Consider the following 21,046-nt stretch of genomic DNA (forward strand, 5'->3'; position numbering starts at 1 on the left):
TCCAAAATATAAGCCAAATGAAAGAAAAGCTTATGTAAGTGGGGGTGGTGATGTGGAGGTGAGAGGTGAGAGTTGGGTGTGAAAGGTCCAGAAGTAGACCTGTTGGCCTCTCCAGTCCCTATAATGGCTCCCAAACACATCTGAGGAACCCTGGGTCCCCAAATAATACTGTTTAAAAATCACAAATCTAGTCTAACTCATTTAACAGATAAAACTACTTGCTTTTACTAGACAGATAACTAGTAAAAGAACTAACGAAAGAACTTAGGATCCTACATCTTACAGACAAGTGCTCAGCTTCTGCAACTTAGCTACCCTTTCTACAAAAGTCATCAAATGTTCATTTGTCCATTGTTGTTCTTCCTTTAAGAAAAATACAAGGGAAAATGTTACAAACAAAAAATGAATCATCAATATAATAAGCTAGATCTCAAGGAGTTCCACTTGTCCTAAGCAGGTTCTCAAACTATTCCTCATATTACTATGAGTGAGAGAAACGTTCATTTCTAAACTAAAGAGAAAGGCATGATTACATTATTTTCCTCAAGAATACACTGCGTGTCTAGTATACCTACAAACTGTTCCTTCTTTTTCACTAATTCAATCACTAAATATTTATTAAGAATCTATCTGGGCTGGACAGCAGAGGTATAACTGTGAACAAAACAAATGGAAGTCCTGCCCTCATGGAGTCTGTAAGCCTGGCAGGCTTGAGCAAACTACTTTAACTTTCTGAATCCCAGTGTTTGCCAGTCATAAAGTAAGGTTAATAAGATTTAACTACTGCATTGTTTAAGAATTAAATGACATGATGTAAGTGAAAAAATCCTTACAGGTAATCAGGCATATAATATGTGCTCAGTTAATATTAGTTACCTTCCCTGCCAAAGTGTTAAATATCAGATTAAAAATGAGAGGTGAGAGTGTAAGTCTCTTTGCTATTAAAACAGTGATTTGAAGCAGTACAACTGAAATAGCAGGTTAAGATAATTCCAAAGAGATTCTGGGCCAGGCGCAGTGGCTCATGCCTGTAATCCCAGCACTTTGGGAGGCTAAGACGGGTGGATCACCTAAGGTCAGGAGTTTGAGACCAGCCTAACCAATATGGTGAAACCCCGTCTCTACTAAAAATACAAAAATTAGCTGGGTGTGATGGTGGGTGCCTGTAATCTCAGCTACTTGGGAGGCTGAGGCAGGAGAATCACTTCAACCTAAGAGGCAGAGGTTGTAGTGAGCCGAGATGGCACCACTGCACTCCAGTCTGGGAGACAGAGTGAGACTCTATCTCAAAAAAAAAAAAAAAAAAGATAAGATAATTCCAAAGAGATTCTTACACTAGGAAAGAAGTAAATACTTCAATATGAAGAAATGAAATTCAGGTCGGGCGTGGTGGCTCACACCTGTAATCCCAGCACTTTGGGAAGCCAAGGCGGGCGGATCACTTGAGGTCAGAAGTTCAAGACCAACCTGGCCAACATGGCAAAACCCCACCTCTTCTAAAAATACAAAAATTAGCTGGGCATGGTGGCAGGCACCTGTAATCCCAGCTACTCGGGAGGCTGAGGCAGGAGAATCGCTAGAACCTACGAGGCAGAGGTTGCAGTGAGCTGAGAATCCGCCACTGCATCCCAGCCTGGGGGACAGAGCGAGACTGTATCTCAAAAAAAAAAAGAAATGAAATTCACATGAGCCCTCACAGTCAAGTTCTCTAATTCACCTTGTTATCTCCATGACCATTTACTTTCAGTTACTTCTGGGCTCTTTCCACAACATTCAGCCCTGTATAGTGTCTAGGAAAGAAAATATAAAGCAAGCAGTCCTCTTCTCCAAATACCATTTATTCATCATATAAATATGGGCAGCTAAACAAGACAAGATTTACACTTAACAAAATAAACTTAAAAGACAATGGTTTAAAATACAAAATATCAAATCTGAAACCCAACAAAACCTATAAAGGTTTGATCAATATTCACCAATAAAAGTACAGAGGACATAAGCCTTTTTCATTCATATAATATGCAGAAATCAACAAAATGTGAATTGCAAGGTCTTAGACATTCTACGAGCACCTTGTAAGCCATGATGCACTGCACACTTGTTAATTGTTAATATTAAAAGCACTCTGTTCACTATTAACTTTAATTATATTTCTAATGGGGAAGTTCTGTCATTCAAAAGATCAAACATTTGTTTCTTAACCAAATTAATTATACTGGTATGCATCTCAAAACCATCTACCAACAAAAACAGCTCATGTTATTCATAAATAGGAAAATAAATTTGCTACTTATTCAAAGTTCTTGATTTTTTTTTAGAGCCAGATAACTTCTGTTATGAAAGTTTTTTCTTTATTGTTCCTCAGAAGAAGGTGGCAGGGGGTAGGTGGGGCGTAAGTTGGACAATAAAGAAGACCCCAGCGGAAAAAGGAAATCTTTTCTCCATTTTTTTTCAAAAAGAGAGAATACCATGTTCTGAATATTGTATAAAGGATGACATTTTCATATTAAGAAGGCTTCATAATCTAAATTAAATAGACCACAAACAAATCAATAGGAAAAAAGTGAAAGTCACAGAGAAAGACAGATTTTGTTCTCGGTGCAAACTGTTCAACGCCATGCATGCTGACACTAACACATCTTTAAGGACTTTTTGTTCATCTAGAAAGACGTCTTGGAAGAATTAAGCTTTGAGGAAGAACTGAAGGAGGACAAAGTGGTAAATTGTTAAACAGAAAGGGTAATTTGGTTCCTTAAAGATCATGGAAAGAATGGTTGGGGCTAAAAATAAAAGATATGAGTGAGAGGAACACATAGAAGGCTTTAAATTGAAAAAAAATTAGCAAGGAGAATGGAAGAAAGGTTTTTTTTTTTCAATGAAGACAAAATAATAGGGAAAGATTTTTCTGACCATAATTATCTGTAGAACAGTGGCATTATTAGAGAGATTATTTTGATACAAATTTACCACATGTACTCACATAGATACATCTAAAAGGATAAATATTTTTAGTAAACATTTACTATGATTCAAACCTAGGTATCCAGACACAATCTTTATCTTCTTCATCACGTTTTTAGAAATCCTCCTTTAAAGTTACCAGGGCAGTCAGGGTAGTCATTTCTAGTGAAAAACAGATAAATCAAAATGTATACCTGAAAAAAAGACTAAGTGACCACAGAAGAGGTCCCTGTAATATAATGTCAACATCACTAATAAGGATTTTTATATCACACCTAAAAAAAAACCACACAAAAATCAAGATAAAGGAAAAAGCAAGGATTAAAGCTATTTATAACTTAAAATATCATCTAACACTGTCTTTCAGCTAAACAAGGTCTTACATTTTTATTTTCTTCTGCTCTATTAAGTACCCTAGAGCAGAATTCTCTCCACCCATAATTTACTCATCAGTAAAAACAGCACTGCAATACTTTTCTTCTATTCTTTTTATAAGGGTGCCAGAATGTCTGAAAGTTAATATACATGTTTAGAAATGCTAAGATGAAAAGTTATGCACACTTAAATTTCAGGGGTCTTTTTTAAAAATCAAGATAAAAAGACCTAGATTATTTCAATGTGTAAATTTTCAACTAGCCAGGAGGCTTCCTGGGGACATAATTCAGAAGATTTGAAACTAATGTTCTGGAGTTTATGCTGCTCCAGAAACTAATCAGACTAATGAATTTCTACAGAAACCTAGGCACTTAGGCCAGGCATAAGGTATGATAAATTTAGAAGTCCCTGGGCCTGGTCCCACAAAAAATATGAACAAATCTCTCCATCACAGATAAACTTAGAACCTAATTAATGAAACAATAAGAGCTATAATTTAATATAACAACTGTAAAACGTTGTCAAACAGAAAATTCAGGGAGGTGGCTGGGCGTGGTGGCTCACACCTGTAATCCCAGTACTTTGGAAGGCCAAGGTGGGTGGATTACTTGAGTTCAGGAGTTCGAGACTAGCCTGGACAACATGGCAAAATCCCAACTCTACTAAAAATACAAAAACTAGCTAGGCATGGTGGTGCACACCTGTAGTCCCAGCTACTCTGGAGATTGAGGTGAGAGAATCATTTGAACCCAGGAGGCTGAGGCTGCAGTGAGCCATGATTGTGCCGCCGCACTCCAGTCCGGGACACAGAGTAAGACCCTGTCTCAAAAAAAAAAAAAAAACAGAAAGAAGAAAAGAAAATTCGGGGAGATGAATGAATAGCACACAGTGGAATGAAGACAGTAAACGCCAAGGAAGAGTAGAAGTTTTCCCAGATTAATATCCAAGGACCAATTATTTTTAGCAAAATGGTTTCCTACTCTTCTAGGTAGCTGTATTTCTTTAAATGCCAATAATATGGATTCTGGAGCCAGACCCACTAGGTTTGAATGTAGGTTCTGCCAGAGCTGGGCTTCTATGGAACTCAATTTCCTTATCTATAAAATGAGGATAATAATAGTAACTAACTTAGTAGTTCCTGTTTTGGAGATTAAATGACTTAATATATATAAGGCACATAGAACAGTGCCAGGAACATAGTAAGTGTGTTTGTAATTACTATTATAGTAGTCCACAATCCCTCAAATCTGATGCTCAATACCAGAAGCTGTAAAACTACAAATTTTCCTGTAACTCATTTGGTGGCAAATATCTGACCTACCCTGAATACATTTGGCAACAAAACCCGACCTGAGCAAATGCAAATAAAACCTGACCTGAGCAAAGGCTACTGAAAGTCTTTATTTATCACTCACTGTAAAGATAAGTGCATTTTGCTGCAGATATCTTAATGTGTTTGATTACAGGATGCTGCTCCCAATTCACTGGAATGTATTTATGAAAAAATGAAAAAATCTAAATTCTGAAACACATCCAACCCAGAGGTTTTAGATAAAAGACTGTGGGGTCTATATTAACTTTGAAGCCTAGACAGTTTGTATTTCCTTAAAATAAATGGCATCTTCTTAAAGAAACACGAGTAAGTAAGATCCTGAATCTAGTATTAGAGAATATTAGGATGACGAAAACATTTTCCAGTACAGTTAGGAGGGTCCTATATTCCCAGGATGTTCTTTTCAAATATAATCCATCTTGGCTGGGCGTTGTGGCTCACACTTGTAATCCCAGCACTTTGGGAAGCTGAGGCAGGCAGATCATTTGAGGTCAGGAGTTCAAGACCAGCCTGACCAACATGGTGAAACCCCATCTCTACTAAAAATACAAGAAAGTTAGCTGGGTATGGTGGCGCATGCCTGTAGTCCCAGCTACTCGGGAGGCTGAAGCAGGAGAACTGCTTGAACCTGGGAGGCAGAGGTTGCAGTGAGCCAAGATGGTGCCACTGCACTCCAGCCTGGGCAACTAAGTGAGACTCCATCTCAAAAAAAAACAGGCTGGGCGTGGTAGCTCATGCCTGTAATCCTAGCACTTTGGGAGGCCGAGGTGGGCAGATTGCCTGAGGTTGGGAGTTCGAGACTAGCCTGGGCAACATGGTGAAACTCTGTTTCTACTAAAATACAAAAAAAAATAAATTAGCTGGGCGTGGCGGCGTGCGCCTGTAGTCCCAGTTACTCGGGAGGCTGAGGCAGGAGAATCACTTGAACCGGGGAGGTGGAGGTTGTAGTGATCTGAGATGGCACCACTGCACTCCAGCCTGGCGACAGAGCAAAACTCCGTCTCCAAAAACAAAACAAAACAAAACAAACAAACAAAAATATATAATCCATCTGTAATATTTTGTTTACACATCATGGTAGTCAGAGTTTTCAAGTTCTAAATTCTAGGGCTTGCTTAAACAAAGTCTATTCTCATCACTTAGATAACAAATAAATAATTAAGGTTCTTTGGGGGACATAAATTGCCTTGAATCATGCAGACCAAATCATCACATAACTTTAGAGCTGAAAGAGACCCTTTAAAACTAATCTAAATTATTATCCTTTACCTTCCAAATTGTTTTATCATCTGTAAATTTACTCTGCCCTATGAGGTAAGAATAATCTGCCCTAACTTGTCCATAGACTCTGTCTATAGGAACACACCATAGGTAAATGCAAATAAACTGGGTGGAGTACACTGACAAACTTGGGATCTAAAAGGATAATTGAATTTAACACAATCAATCTTATAAATTTAGTAAATGTCTCAGATTATACTTTAGAAAATTATAAGAATTTCCAAGTCCAGAATGAAAGAAGACTCACCTAGCACATATTTAAAAATAAATAAATTTTAATAGAGCTTAGCAATCTTAATGGGCTCAATGAGTCAACAACATAATGCGGCTGCCAAAAAGCTACTGTGATTAGGAACTAACCGCATCAACATCAGTACCCCATCCAGAAGGAATGAGGCAACTGCCCTCTCTGCTACAAGCTGGTTAGAGCACATCTGGAGTATTATGTTCAGCTCTGTTTCACATTTTGGTAGAAACACAGAAAGACTGAAAAAGACTAGAAGAGGGCCAGGCACAGTGGCTCATGCTTGTAATCCCAGCACTTTCAGAGGCTGAAGCGGGGAGATCAGGAGTTCGAGAACAGCCTGGCCAACATGGTGAAACCCCGTCTCTACTAAAAATACAAAAAGTAGCAGGGTGTGGTGGCATGCACCATAATTCCAGCTAGGCAGGAGGCTGAGGCAGAATTGCCTGAAACCATGAGGCGGAGGTTGCAGTGGGCTGAGATGGTGCCACTGCATTCCAGCCTGGGCAACAGAGTGGAACTCCATCTCAAAAAAAAAAAACAAAAAACAAAAAAAAACTAGAAGAGAAGTAACCAAGATAGTAAGAAAATTTGAAACCATGTCACATAAAGATCAGTTGAAGGAGCTGAAGTTATTTAGCCGAGACAGACAGGGATCACGATCCCTGTCCCCTAACCTGTAAGAGCTGACATGGCACAGAGACAGCCAACTTTTTCTGCATGGCCCCAACGGGCAGAGCCAGATCAATCAGTTAACTAAAATAAGAAATTTCAGCTAAGCCTATGGAAATATTTCTTCAAATGTAGAGCCACATTAGGAGGTAGTGGCATTTAAAGTCCTGTCTACCCCTAAGGGTCCATACTTTTTAACATTTGGGCCAGCGTGCGGCGTCTCACGCCTATAATCCCAGCACTTTGGGAGGCCGCGGTGGGCGGATTACCTGAGGTCAGAAGTTCGAGACCTGCCTGGCCAACGTGGTGAAACCCCATCTCTACTAAAAATACAAAAATTAGCCAGGCATGGTGGTGCACACCTGTAATCCCAGCTACTCGGGAAGCTGAGGCAAGAGAATCGCTTGAATCCGGGAGGCGGAGGTTGCAGTGAGCCGATCTAGCCTGGGCAACAAGAGCGAAACTCGATCTCAAAAAAAAAAAAAAAAAAAAATCAAACATTTGTCATTACCTTAGTGTCTTACTGATTATTATCACTTCTGGTATCACAGCATCTCTCTTCACCCTGCTTAAAATGTCCTACCCAGGGCCAGGCACGGTGGCTCACACCTGTAATTACAGTACTTTGGGAGGCCAAGGTGGACAGATCACCTGGGGTCGGGAGTCCGAGACCAGCCTGACCAACATGAAGAAACACTGTCTCTACTAAAAACACAAAATTAGCTGGGCATGGTGGCGCATGCCTGTAATCCCAGCTACTCGGAAGACTGAGGAGAATCGCTTGAACCCGGGAGGTGGAGGTTGTGGTGAGCCGAGGTAGCGCCATTGCACTCCAGCCTGGGCAACAAGAGCGAAACTCCGTCTCAAAAAAAAAAGAAAAATCCTACCCAGCCAACCAATCAGTGAATGTTTTGCTGGGTTTGTGGGAGAAAAAGTGCCTGCTTGCTGGGCAATTAGTTTCAGTTTGCAGATCAGTGTCCTTGTAAACAAAAAAGGGCCCTAATTGAGGGACAGGCAAGAGCTCTCAGCTAGATCTCCATGAAAGAAATTATTATTAATTCAAAAAGCATCTACAAGACCTATTCAATCAAATAATATATTATCAATGGCACTTAGTTCTTACAGGAACGTTGAAATTAAAAAATACTGTACAACCATCTTCTCAAATGCCAGGGAATCCAACTTTGCAAGCCAAACCAGTTGTCTCAAATTCAATTATAAGTTTTCCTTCTGCCAAAGAGATATGTTTTCTGTTTAAAGTAGACTGGAGCCCATGCTCCATACTTGATCACATCACTGTAAAGTCAGTTTAGCTGCTGAGAAGTAGATACTGGCAATCTAGAGTGAATTCACAGAGAAGTACAAACTACCTAATATTTAAAACACAGGAAAGTTATCAAAATTGGACATCCTTCCAAAATTTTTTCACCCAAAGACCACCACAGACATAAGTATAATGTTAGTTCATGAAAATTACTAAAAGCCTTGAACAACAGTTCAGATGACAAATATTATTCAATCCAGCTTTACTGCAGTGTATATTGAATTGGATTCTAAGCAACTCCAATGGAAGTATTAGAGAATATAGTAAATAGATGATGGACTTAGAAAAAATAGTCTGTGCTGCTTCCTCTCTGCTTTATAAAGTGAAGCCTAGAAGCAATCTAAGTGTCCATAAATAAGGGCTTGGTTAAATAAATTATGATACATTCTTACCCTGGAAAATGCAACTATTGAAAAGAATAAAGTAGACCCTAGATACTGACATTTTTTTTTAAAGTCCATGATACATAGTTAAGTGAATACCACAAGTTGCAAAACATGCATAGAATTATTCCATTTTGATTTTTTAAAATCTATTTTTAAATACCCTGTGTGTATGTTCATACATGCCCAGCAAAAACAGCTGAAAAAAGATCTGACAAATTGCTAACACTAGTAACCTCTAGGGACTGACTGAAACTAGGAGGCAGTGAAGGAGTGACTTTCCCTTTTTCCTTTGTGGACTTCTGGTTGTTTACATTTTTTTGCCAGTAGGGGTTACCTTTGTGGTTGAAAAATAACAACACAAAAATAGTAAAAGTAAAATAACATGAATTACACAGATTTATTTATCAGATACTAACCAAAGTAAGTGATCTTTCTACTTAAATGCTACTGTATGCTTAAAACTCCAGAGAATCTAATTCATTATTTTTCTATTATATTTTACTAAAAGAAATAAAAATCACCACAAGTCCCTACTAGTTTTCTCAAATGCTTTCTATACACACACACACACACACACACACACACACACACACACACACACACACACACACACACACACACACACACACACACACACACACACACACACACACACACACACACACACACACACACACACACACACACACACCCCAGGCCTGGTCATAAGCATAGCTAACACACAGGGTGCTTATTCTACACTAGGAACTGTTGTAAGCACAGTAAGTGTTAACTTATTTAATCTTCCCAGCAGGCCTGGTGCAGTGAATCATGCCTGAAATCCTAGCACTTTGGGAGGCCGAGGCAGGAGGACTGCTTGAGTTCAGGAATTCAAGACTAGCCTGGGCAATACAGTGAGCCCTCATCTCTACAAAAAATACAAAAAATTAGCTGGGTGTGGTGACCCAAGCCTGTAGTCTCAGCTGCTCAGGAAGCTGAGGTGGGAGGATCACTTGAGCCTGGGAGGCAGAGGTTGCAGTGAGCCAAGATTGCACCACTGCACTTCAGCCTGGGCAACAGAGCCAGACCCTGTCTCAAAAAACAAAAACAAAAACAAAAACAAAAAAAGTCTTCACAGCAACCTTATGAGGTAAGTACTACTATAATATTATCTTCATTTCACAATCAAAGAAACAGAGTCCAAAGAGCTTCAGTGAGCCGCCTAAGCTTACACAGCTAACAAGGGGAAGAGCTAGGATTCAAACCTAAGAATAAACTCCAGAGTCCATACTCTCAACCGCTATGCTTCCTGTCTCTCAGTAATATGTCAATCTCTCTATATGAAAGCCAAAAGGGGTTACAGGTAAAACCCAGCTAGCTAACGCATTCCTTGAAGCTGGAAGAGATGCCCATTTGGCTTTTTATGGGTGAATAATCCTACTTATGTCATTGCCAAGCTCCGACCCAAGGCTCAAGACTGTATTAAGGCTCATAACCATGTGGGAAAATTCTCTACACACTCAATTATAGTCCAAAGTCCATACCTGACTCCACAGTAAATCACTAAGCCTAAGATTTAGGTCAGAGACCCAGCTAGACAAAGGATTTGGACAAATCTCCACCCCAACTCAAAGCAAGACAATTCAGAAACTTTTGTCCAAACGTTTTGACAAGGTAGGCTTTTGTTTTGTTTTGTTTTGTTTTAGTCCTAGGCCCACTTAAGATTTAAACGGGGAAAGAATACGAGTTGTTTCTAACTTTGCTTGAAGACTTCAGCAAGAAAAGCCTTTTCTACGTGGGCTCAAACACAAATTGGTATATATCAGCATCAGCAAAGTTGAACATCCTGGCTTAAGGAGACAAAAATAGGCATCCTTGCTTAAATTGTGTATTTGTCCAAACATGTTGACCTTATAATTGTGGAAGAAAAAAATGGTGTGAGGAAGAGATTTAACCTAATTTGTAAATGTGCTCAGCCTAGATACACACCTGTCCCAAATGACCTACTGAATCCACTTATTTGCAGGGACAACATGGATTACAATGCCTTTTTTGTTTTTATTTTTTGCCCTCAAGTGGTCCATACTACTGTTTGTAAACAAAATCCTCTCACTACCTCTCTTCCACCTGTCATACACACACATCTGATATTTACATAAACAAGAAGAAATGAACAGGGAAACTGGAGCTTTGGGAGGAATTCCCTACCCTCAGCTTTTGACCCAGTGGTTGAAGGAGGTACTATGCGGGCTTTCAAACTTCCCCAAATAACCCAGGCAGAGAGGCTGGGTGCGCGAACCCAACCCAAAAGTTTGCGCCCATTCTGGGTCTCTGAAAAAGGCCAGAAAGCCCTGTTGGGAAGAAGATGAGATGCCTTCCACCCAGCAGCCACCCCCTCCCGAGGGAGCACAGCCCACGGGGGACAAAAGACTTTCCAGATTGATCGGGGGCGGGAGGGGGACTAGCTGGACCTGGGATACCCCCTCGGGAGCCGGAACCTGGGGAGTCTTTGAGGCAACAAACGATAAATTATAGGCAAGAGCCCAACCCTAGATGCCGGGGCTGAGGTGAGGACGGGTCCTGCCCGAGAGGGAGCACCGGACTCACCTGGAGGAGGCGAAAAGGGGGCCTCGGTGGCAGGTGGGGTGGGGAGGACGCTGCTGCTGCTGCTGCTGGGGAGATCGGGGGTCGGGGTCCGGGGAGTCGTGGGCGCCGGTACGGTGGTCGCTACAGGGGTGGTCGGCGCCGGGCCAGTGGTCGTCAAAAGGGTGGTCGGCGCGGGTCTGGTCAGCGCCTGAGAGGTGGTCGAAGTGCGTTCCGCCGCCCGAGGGGCGATCGGCGAGGGGCCGAGCGGCGCCTGAAAGGTGGTGGAAGCGGGTCCAGCAGTCGCCCGAGAAGGGGTGGTCTCCGGGGACTGGGCTGGAGAAGTCGCAGCCAGGGGTCGGTGGACGGTGGCGCGCGGGGGCCCGGTCCTCGGGGCCTGGGCCGTGGGAGCCGTCGCCCTAGGGAAGGGGTGGCTGGGCTCGCCCCGCAACCCGGGGCCCGGCGACGCGTCCACCTGCCCCGCGGCCCCGCCGCCACCGGTGACATTCCCCGCCGAGGCGGCTGAGGCGACCGCGGCGGCGGCGGCGGCGGCGGCGCAGCACAACAGGGCGAGGCCGCCCAGGCTCGGCAGGCTCCTCATGGCGCGCTCGGCTCCGCCATTCATTCATTCAGCCAGTCGGTTGGTCAGTCATCTTCTCCTCGTTGCAATCCGACCAAGGAAGCCTCTGCAACCGCCGCCGCCACCGGGCGCACCATCGCCACCTCCCTCTGACAGGCGGCCGGCCCCGCGGGCGGGCCCCAGCGCGGAGGGAGCGACCGGACCGAGCGCGGACGGCCCGCCCTCCTCGATTGGCAGCCGCGCCTAACCAATGGAAGGCCAGGGTCGCCCACGTGATCCGCCCGCTTCCCGGCCTCTTTGTAGCCCCGTGGGCCAATCAGAGGACGCCCAGGAGAGGGGGCGGTCCGTGAGGCGGGAGAAGGGTGGTGCGAGCCCAGCTCTAGCCCGCCGGGCTCGCGGCGGCCCCGGCTTTGTCTGCCCAAAGAGTGGGGCGCGGGCCTCGGGCACCGGGCGCCGCGGAGCAGACAAAGGATGCGCCCCGCGCGGCAGACGCCGGGCCTAGTCATCTGCTCCACCGGGCTGCGAGCACGAGCGGGGGGTGGAATCAGTGCTCGGGAGCATCCCCGCCCTCCTGAACAATGGGGCGCCGGCGCCGCACCCCGGCTCGGGCGGGGACCGCGCGGGAACCCCGCGATGGGAGAGGGCGGCGGCAGCGACGATGTAGAGTTTGGCATGCCCTCTGCTGCTCCAGAGAGCCTGGTCGCAGCCTTGCGACGTCTCTGCCGCCATTCCCATTTCAGAGATGGGGAAGCTGAGGCCCTTGCTGAGGGCCTCCCTGAACCGAGACCCACGCCCTCACCAGAAACCTGCTGTGGGCCAGGTGTTGTGCCAGACTGGACAAGGGGGCGGGACCGGGCGGTGGAGACCCTTTAGGGCAGAAGGTGCAGGCTTCCTGCGTGGAGGAGACAGGCTCGCAAGCACACTTCCCTAAACCCCGGGAAGAATAGGATCAGACAGGGTTGAACCTCAACTTGATGTCTCTTGCTGAATGGTTTTGTGGCCTGAGCGCGGTTTTTTCACCACTAAAATGGAGATGATAGGACACCCCTCACCCCCTCACAGAGCTGTTGTGAGAATTAAGTCATGGACGTAAAGGGCTTAGCCCAGCGCCTGGCCCACTGTTGTAACCCTCATTAATGCTAACTATTCTCAGCATTCTGCGCCAGGGCAAGCCTAAGATTAGAAAGCAGCCCCAGGCCACAGCCCTTCAGTGCCCCCAGAGCCTCCGGCTGGTTGCAGGGATTGGGGTGGGGCTAATAGCCGAGCTTGACCCTGGATGACGCTAAATCCTGGATCAAGCTGGAATTCGGGCACGCAGCCTCACATCATCCGCCCAGGATCGAGAGCTAGGTCAGGCGCTGCTGCTTCGGCTCAGCAGCTTCCAGGGGAAGCCAGGCAGGGCGGGTTTGTCATCTGATGGGGCTTAATCCAAGCCCCACTGCTAACCCAATCCCGGCCTCTCCTACGTGATGTTTGGCTTTGTGCATGGTTTCCCATTAGTCATTGGTCTTCAACCAGACCAGCAGGATGAGATTTATGTGTGAACCTGTGTATGCTAATTAAAGCATGCATTTATTTTCCTGCATGAGTAGTGGGTGGGGGAGGCTGTGTATGAATGCATAAACATGTTTGTGAGTCTGTGTGTATGAGTATTGTATGTATCTGTGAGTTTATGAGTATGGGAGCTAGTATCGATTTTCATATATTGTGTCTTAATAATCTGTACATATGTACTGGTGTGTGTTTTTGTGTATTTTCTGTGTTTTTGCATTTGTGGTTATCTATGGGTGTGTCTTGATAGGTCTATGTATATAAGACTGCGGGAATGAGGGAGAATGTGAGTGTTCTGTCTTCAGGACCAATATTTAGCCAGCACTAACCAAGGTTCTATTTTTACTTTGCTTTGGGAGGGTGGACAGGTCATGCCAGTCTCCCATATTCCCTTGCTGATCCTCCCTGGCCCTTCAAACCCCAACCAAAATGCCGCATTCTCTAAAAGACATTCCTGGATTTGAGTGGGAATTAATCTCTCCCTTCTCATTTCCCCACCACCCCTTGTTTATGCATTGATTACAGCCCTGATCTACCAATCTACCTCTCCGTTGCCTCTTCCTAAAAGGATTAAGGATGGCTTTCAGAAATATATACAACAGGATAAATTGAATTGCCCACATGGCTTTATTACTTCTCATAGGCATGCATCAGCCTTAATACTAGAACTTGTTATTTATGTGTGTGTCTCTTACATCAGATGTTCTCCCTGTTCTCAGTACCTAGCAAGGGCAACACATGTAAGTGCTAACCCATGCTGGTTAAATTGAATTAATTGAGGTCTTGTGGTGCTTGTGGGAGGAGCTTGTGTCTTTAGAGTCAGACAGACTTGGGTCATGACTGCCAACTCTGTGACCTTGGAGGAAACCTTTCACCTCTCTGAGCCTCAGTTTCCCCCCCTTTTTTTTTTTTTGAGACAGTGTTTCACCCTTGTCGCCCAGGCTGGACTGCAGTGGCGCGATCTTGGCTCACTGCAACCTCCGCCTCCCAGGTTCAATCGATTCTCCTGCCTCAGCCTCCCGAGTAGCCGGGATTACAAGCACCTGCCACCAGGCCCAGTTAATTTTTGTATTTTTAGTAGAGACGCGGTTTCACCGTGTTGGCCAGGCTGGTCTTGAACTCCTGAGCTCAGGTGATCCTCCGGCCTAGACCTCCCAAAGTGCTGGGATTACAGACATGAGCCACCGTGCTAGGCCAGTTTTCTCATCTATTAAATGGGGCCAATAAATCATCTCTCATTTGTTGAGCTAAGGATTGAGGAGAATGTTTTTACGGAGCCTAGCACACAGACGGTGCTCAAGCTGTGTAGGTTCATATTTTTGTTATACCATTGCTAACTTTGAGCCTTGTTGGCTGAAGGACCAGAGCAGAAACCCCTGCCCCATAAGTTCCCCATCAGGTGACATGGCCTGACAGTTGCCCTACCTGATATTTCCAAATGATATCTGAAAAATGCTGGGTTGGCCCTGAGCTTTGCTGTATCAGAGGTTCTCTGGCAAGGGGAAAAAAGCTGATGCAGCTTCTTGGCCAGGAGAGCCACAGAGCAAATGACTAGGAGACCTTGTCGAGTGATTCAGGTCAGCTCTCTGCCTTAGGCAAGGATCATCCATGCCAGGGCTTTTAAGATGGGATATTAGCCTGTCATATGTATAGAAAATATTGAATTTTTTGGAAAGATATCAGTAATTTAAATGTATTAATGTCCATTCAACATTTAATTTTTAAATTTCCTTAATCTTAAATCTTCCTTAGTCTCTAAACTACAAGATGACTTTCTTAGGAATTATGTTTGTGTTTAAAAATTGGAAACACCTTACATATCTGCCATCAAAGAAAGGTATTATTATACCTGTTAAATTTAATCATATAAAGTCATTGTAAGTGTAGCTATGAAGACAGTATAGCAAATATTAATAGTAAATAATTGAGCTCATAGTCTATGCTAGACACTATACCAAGAGCTACATATGAATTATTTTGTTTAATCCTAAAAACCCCAGGAAATAGGTACTATTATGTCTTAGTCCATTTGGGCTGCTGCAACAAAGTACTGTAGATTGTGGCTTGTAGACAACAAAAAATGTATCTCTCTCAGCTCTGGTGCCTGAGAAGTCCAAGATCAAGGCACCAGCAGATTCAGTGAGCTCCCTGGGTGTCCTTTAAAAGGACACTAATTCCATTCACGATGGCTCTGCCCTCATAACCTAATCACCTCCCAAAGGCTTCCAAATACTTTCACACGGGAAGTTAGGATTTCAACGTATGAATTTTAGGGGGACACAAACATTCAGTCTATAGTCTATTATTACCTGCATTTTACAGCTAAGGAAACTAGGTCACAGGTTAAGCAACTTGCCCATGGTCACTTAGTAAGTAATAGAGCTAGAAATCAAACTGAGGCGCTGGCTCCCACTGACACCCTTAACTATAAAGGGAAAATACTTAATAATCGTAAGAAGAAAAGAAAAAATAAAAATTATAGCTGTGACACTGTGTAACAGAACATTGACTGGCACTTTTCCTATTGGCCCCAGAACTGTAGCTAAGGCCCATGAGACCTGGAGCCAAAGGCCTGGGGAAGGACCACAGAACAGCAGGGGTCAGAGAGGGCCTTGTTGGAGCCAATGTGCAGCCTGACTTTTCTCCTAGACAAATGAGATGCTGTAAAGGGCCCCATCTGATTTCTCACTTTATAGTCAGCACCTTATACAGTGTCAAATACACAGAAATGGCTCAAGAATTGTCTGTGAGCCAGGCGCGGTGGCTCATGCCTGTAATCATAGCACTTTGGGAGGCCGAGGTGGGTGGATCACAAGGTCAGGAGTTCAAGGCTAGCCTGGCCAACATGGTGAAACTCCGTTTCTACTAAAAATACAAAAAAGTTAGCCAGGCGTGGTGGCAGACGCCTGTAATCCCAGCTACTCGGGAGGCTGAGGCAGGAGAATTGCTTGAACCTGGGAAGCAGAGGTTGCAGTGAGCCGAGATCGTGCCACTGCACTCCAGCCTGGGCGACAGAGCAAGACTCCATCTTGAAAAAATTTAAAAAAAAAATTGTCTGTGAAGACTTATGATGTGGCAGATGCTGTTCCAGGAGTTTTATATTCAGAACACATTTATTCCTCAAAGACAGGGCTCTCATCTGCACTTCAAAGAAGAAGAAACTGAGCCTCCAAGAGCTTAAGGGACTTGCCCAAGGCCCTTGTGACTCAAAAGCCCAGGCTCTTCTCTCTATGCTACAGTCCATTAATGTGGCCGCTATGTGTTGCACATAGTAGGAGGTCAGTGAACACATACTGAAGGAAAGGACACACATGCACCAAATTTAACCCTTCTGCTAGAAAAGCATTTAAGAAAAGAAGCTTTGGGAGTGAGAAAAGAAGGTATAATAATATGATAGATAGGGCTCAGCAAAATAACTTCATCTCCCAGATTCCAATAAAACACAGACACCTTTCCCCTTTCTGGTTTCATTGAAACAGCAATGCTGACATGGACTATTTCTAATCCTGCCGGAGGCTGGCCTCCTATCAGATGTGGCTAAATGCAAGGTTTGGCATCTTCTGCAGACAACTGTAGGATTACCGGGGCCACTGTTCACAAAGTCGGCCCAGCAAAGGACACTAACAGACAAGTCACAGAAAGGAATACAAATGACTAAGAAATATGAAATACTGCATATGCAAGTTGAGTAATTAACGCATTGCAAGTTGAGATAAGGAGTTGCCATTTTTTTAACCTATTGATTTGGCAAAAATTTTTACAAACTGGTAATACTTGTTATGGTCTCTCACCGTTGATAGAAATATAAAGTGATACAACTGTTCCAGGAAGGCTTATAAGTGTTTATACTCTTTGACCCATTATTTCCACTTTTTTTTTTTTTTTTTTTTGAGACGGAGTCTCGCTCTTTTTGCCCAGGCTGGAGTGCAATGGCGCGATCTTGGCTCACCACAATCTCCACCTCCTGGGTTCAAGCGATTCTCCTGCCTCAGCCTCTCAATTAGCTGAGATTACAGGCATGCGCCACCATGCCCAGCTAATTTTGTATTTTTAGTAGAGATGGGGTTTCTCCATGTTGGTCAGGCTGGTCTCGAATTCCCGACCTCAGGTGATCCACCTGCCTCGGGCTCCCAAAGTGCTGGGATTACAGGCGTGAGCCACTGCACCAGGCTCATTATTTCCACTTTTAATAATCTATCCAAAGGCCAGGCACAGCAGATCATGCCTGTGATCCCAACACTTTTGGAGGCTGAGGTGGGCAGATCACTTGAGCCCAGGAGTTCAAGACCAGCCTGGGCAACATGGTGAAACCCCGTCTCTACTAAAAAAAAAAAAAAAAAAAAATTACTAAAAGTTAGCTGGGCATGGTGGTATGCACCTGTAGCCCCAGCTACCTGGGAGGCTGAGGTGGGAGATCACCTGAGCTTGGGAAGTTGAGGCTGCAGTGAGCCATGATCATGCCACTGTACTCCAGCCTGACCCTGGAGAGAGCGAGACCCTGTCCCAAAAAGAGAAAAAAAAAAGAATCTATCCAAAGGAAATAAATAATCAGATGTAAATATGTATGTACAAAAATGTTCACCAGAGTGTTATATAATTATAAAAATTAGAAAAATCTAAACAGTTAACAAAGGATTAGTTGAGTACTTTGTGCTCTATGATGTTTCTATGTAGAAATACTATACATCTATAAAAAGTGATACTCACCTGCCCAGCGCTGCCTGCCCAACACTGCCCACCCAGTGCCTGTCCCCAGACTATGGCCCAGCCCCCTTTGCCCTTGTCCATCAAAGGTGCCGCCAGCATGTCTGACAAACTGCCCTACAAAGTTGCTGACATTGGCCTGGCCACCTGGGGACACAAGGCCCTAGACATTGTGGAGAATGAGATGCCAGGCCTGATGGGCATGCAGGAGCTTTACTCGGCCTCCAGGCCACTGAAGGGTGCCTGCATTGCTGGCTGCCTGCAAATGACTGTGGAGATGGCCATCCTCATTGAGACCTTTTTTTCCCTGGGTGTTCAGGAGCAGTGGTCTAGCTGCAACATCTTCTCCATCCAGGAACATGCAGTGGCTGTCTTTGCCGAGGCTGGCATGCCAGTGTTCACCTGGAAGGGCAAAATGAACGAGGGGTACCCATGGTGCATTGAACAGACACTGTACTTCAAGGACGGGCCCCTCAACATGATTCTGGATGATGGAGGTGACCTTCCCAACCTCGTCCACACCATGTACGTACCCACAGCTCATGTCGGGCATCTGAGGCATCTCTGAGGAGACCAAAACCGGGGTCCACAACCTATATAAGGTGATGGCCAATGGAATCCTGAAGGTGCCTGCCATCAATGTCAATGACTCCATCACCAAAAGCAAAATTTGACAACCTCTATGGCTGCCGGGAGTCCCTTACAGATGGCATCAAGTGGACCAAGACGTGATGATTGCCAGCAAGGTAGCAGTGGTAGCAGGCTATGGTGATGTGTGCAAGGGCTGTGCCCAGGCCTTGCAGGGTTTTGGAGCCTGCGTAATCATCACTGAGATTGACCCCATCGGTGCACTGCAGGCTGCCATGGAAGGCTATGAGGTGACCACCATGGACGAGGCCTGTCAGGAGGGCAACATTTGTCACCACCACAACCTGTGTCGATATCATCCTTGGCCGGCACTTTGAGCAGATGAAGGATGATGCCATCTTGTGTAACACTGGACATTTTGATGTGGAGATCGATGTCGGATGGCTCAACAGGAATGCTGTGGAGAAGGTAAACATCAAGCCCCAGGTGGACTGGTACTGGCTGAAGAATGGGTGCCACATCATCGTGCTGGCTGAGGGTTGGCTGGTCAACCTGGGTTGTGCTATGGGCCGCCCCAGCTTTGTGGGGAGTAACTCCTTCATCAACCAGGTGATGGTGCAGATTGCGCTGTGGACCTACCCAGACAAGTACCCCATTGGGGTTCACTTCCTGCCCAAGAAGCTGGATGAGGCAGTGGCTGAGGTGCCCCCTGGCCAAGCTGAATGTGAAATTGACCAAGCTAACTGAGAAGCAAGCCCAGTAGCTGAGTACGTCCCATGATGGCCCCTTCAAGCCAGATCACTACTGCTGCTGAGGGTCAGGCCTGCCCTTCACTTTCCAGTTGCTGTCCTTGCTCAGGCCCCGCCTCTCCTCCCTAAGAGCAAATGGCACCAACTTTGCGATTGGTTTGTCAGTGTTCCCCATCGATGGGGCTGGTCACTCAGTTTTTGGCCTCTGCTGCATCCCTCACACTATATCAAGTGTGGCAGGGGGAATTGAGAGGCCCCTCCTCAAGCCCTGGTCATGACGGAGGTACAAGGGAGGCATCCACAGGGAACCATGAGTTGAGTGGTCTTGGAACTGCTCATTAAGTCAGTCCTTCCTTAGTTTGGAAGTTGGTAGTGGAGTTACAAAGCCCATGTACCTTACCATTCAGGTAAGGTTCCTGGTCTGTGAACTTATACCGTGTTCCTGGTCTGTGGGCTTATACTCATGGTTTACAGGTTCAGTGGTTCCTCAGCCCATGACAGATGAGAAGGAGCTATATTGAAAGGCAAAGAGGAACCGTTGTTTGAATTTTCCTGAGAGCCTGGCTTAGGGCTGGGCCTTCTCTTAAACCTCATAATAATGAGGTTGGTACTTTTAGTCCCAGTTTTACAGGGGTCAGAATAGACTGTAAAGGGATAACTGAGAAAGGACAGAGAAGTGACAGCCAGAGGGCTATAAAAACATAAAAGCAAGCATAGATCTGCTACTACTTTGTAACAAGATGGTTCCTATCACAACGCTGGTTCAAAAAGAGAATAATATGGTTTATAATGTTAAAAGAAAGCAGGAAGGTGGGTAAATAAAAATCTTGGTGCCCGAAAAAAAAAAAAAAAAGGTGATACTCAGGCACAGTGGCTCATGCCTGTAATCCCTACACTTTGGGAGGCCTAGGGGGGCAGATTGCTTGAGCTCAGGAGTTCGAGACCAGCCTGGGCAAAATGGCGAAACCCCATCTCTATCAAAAATACAGAAAAATTCGCCTGGCATCGTGGTTGCACCTGTAGTTTGAGCCACTCTAGAGGCTGAGTTGGGAGGATCACTTAAACCCCGGAGGTGGAGGTTGCAGTGAGTGGAGACGGTGCCACTGCATTCTAGCCTGGGCGACAGAGTGAGACCCTGTCTCAAAAAAAAAAAAAAAAAAAAAAAACTTATGAAAGAAATTCTTATAAAATTGTGGAAAAAATCGTTAATTCGTTAATATAACTATTTATGCCATGATTCCCAAATTGTGTAAATGATAATATGTGCAGAGAATAAAATACCAAAATGAAATACACCAAAATGTTAACATTCTTTTTTTCTGAGTGACTGTATTATGGATATTTAACTTTTTTCTCCTTCATAGTTTTCTGCATTTTCCAATTTTTTTTTATAGTGAGCACTTATTACTCTCAAAATCAATAACAATCAACAATAGAATTCATTTGAATCTGAAGATATGTCTCTGCCAACCATATCCCTGACCTGCCTTCATGGTATCTCAAGATGATGACAGGAAGAAAGGCTCAAGTTGTAAACCCACATTAAATGCAAGGCACCATCCCCAAACAATGAGGCTAAATGTTGAAATTCTGCTTCAAAGGCCCTCTGATGCTAAAATAAGCCCAGAAAAGCATTTGCTGCAGTTCTTGGAGATCTATTGAAGGACGTCATTCACAGTGGGCACCAAGTCAAACCTTCGCTCGTCATCAGTGTTGGCTGCAATACAAAGAATTTG

The 21,046-nt window shown here is 44.6% G+C and overlaps 1 protein-coding gene and 1 pseudogene across 1 annotated transcript in view; one reads left to right on the forward strand and one right to left on the reverse strand.

The window, feature by feature from the left end:
• Positions 1–11,927, reverse strand: part of MEGF9 (multiple EGF like domains 9) — a 113,751-nt gene extending 101,824 nt beyond the window's left edge. The window contains exon 1 of the mRNA XM_054502820.2: positions 11,163–11,927. Coding sequence (XP_054358795.1) covers positions 11,163–11,763 — 601 coding nt within the window. The 5' untranslated portion in view covers positions 11,764–11,927. The remainder of the gene's footprint in view (positions 1–11,162) is intronic.
• Positions 11,928–18,073: 6,146 nt separating this feature from the next.
• On the forward strand, positions 18,074–19,375 carry LOC129043538 (adenosylhomocysteinase-like; annotated as a pseudogene).
• Positions 19,376–21,046: the final 1,671 nt, after the last annotated feature.

The sequence above is a fragment of the Pongo pygmaeus genome, chromosome 13 (assembly GCF_028885625.2).
Source record: "Pongo pygmaeus isolate AG05252 chromosome 13, NHGRI_mPonPyg2-v2.0_pri, whole genome shotgun sequence".
In the NCBI taxonomy this organism is placed as follows: Eukaryota; Metazoa; Chordata; class Mammalia; order Primates; family Hominidae; genus Pongo; species Pongo pygmaeus.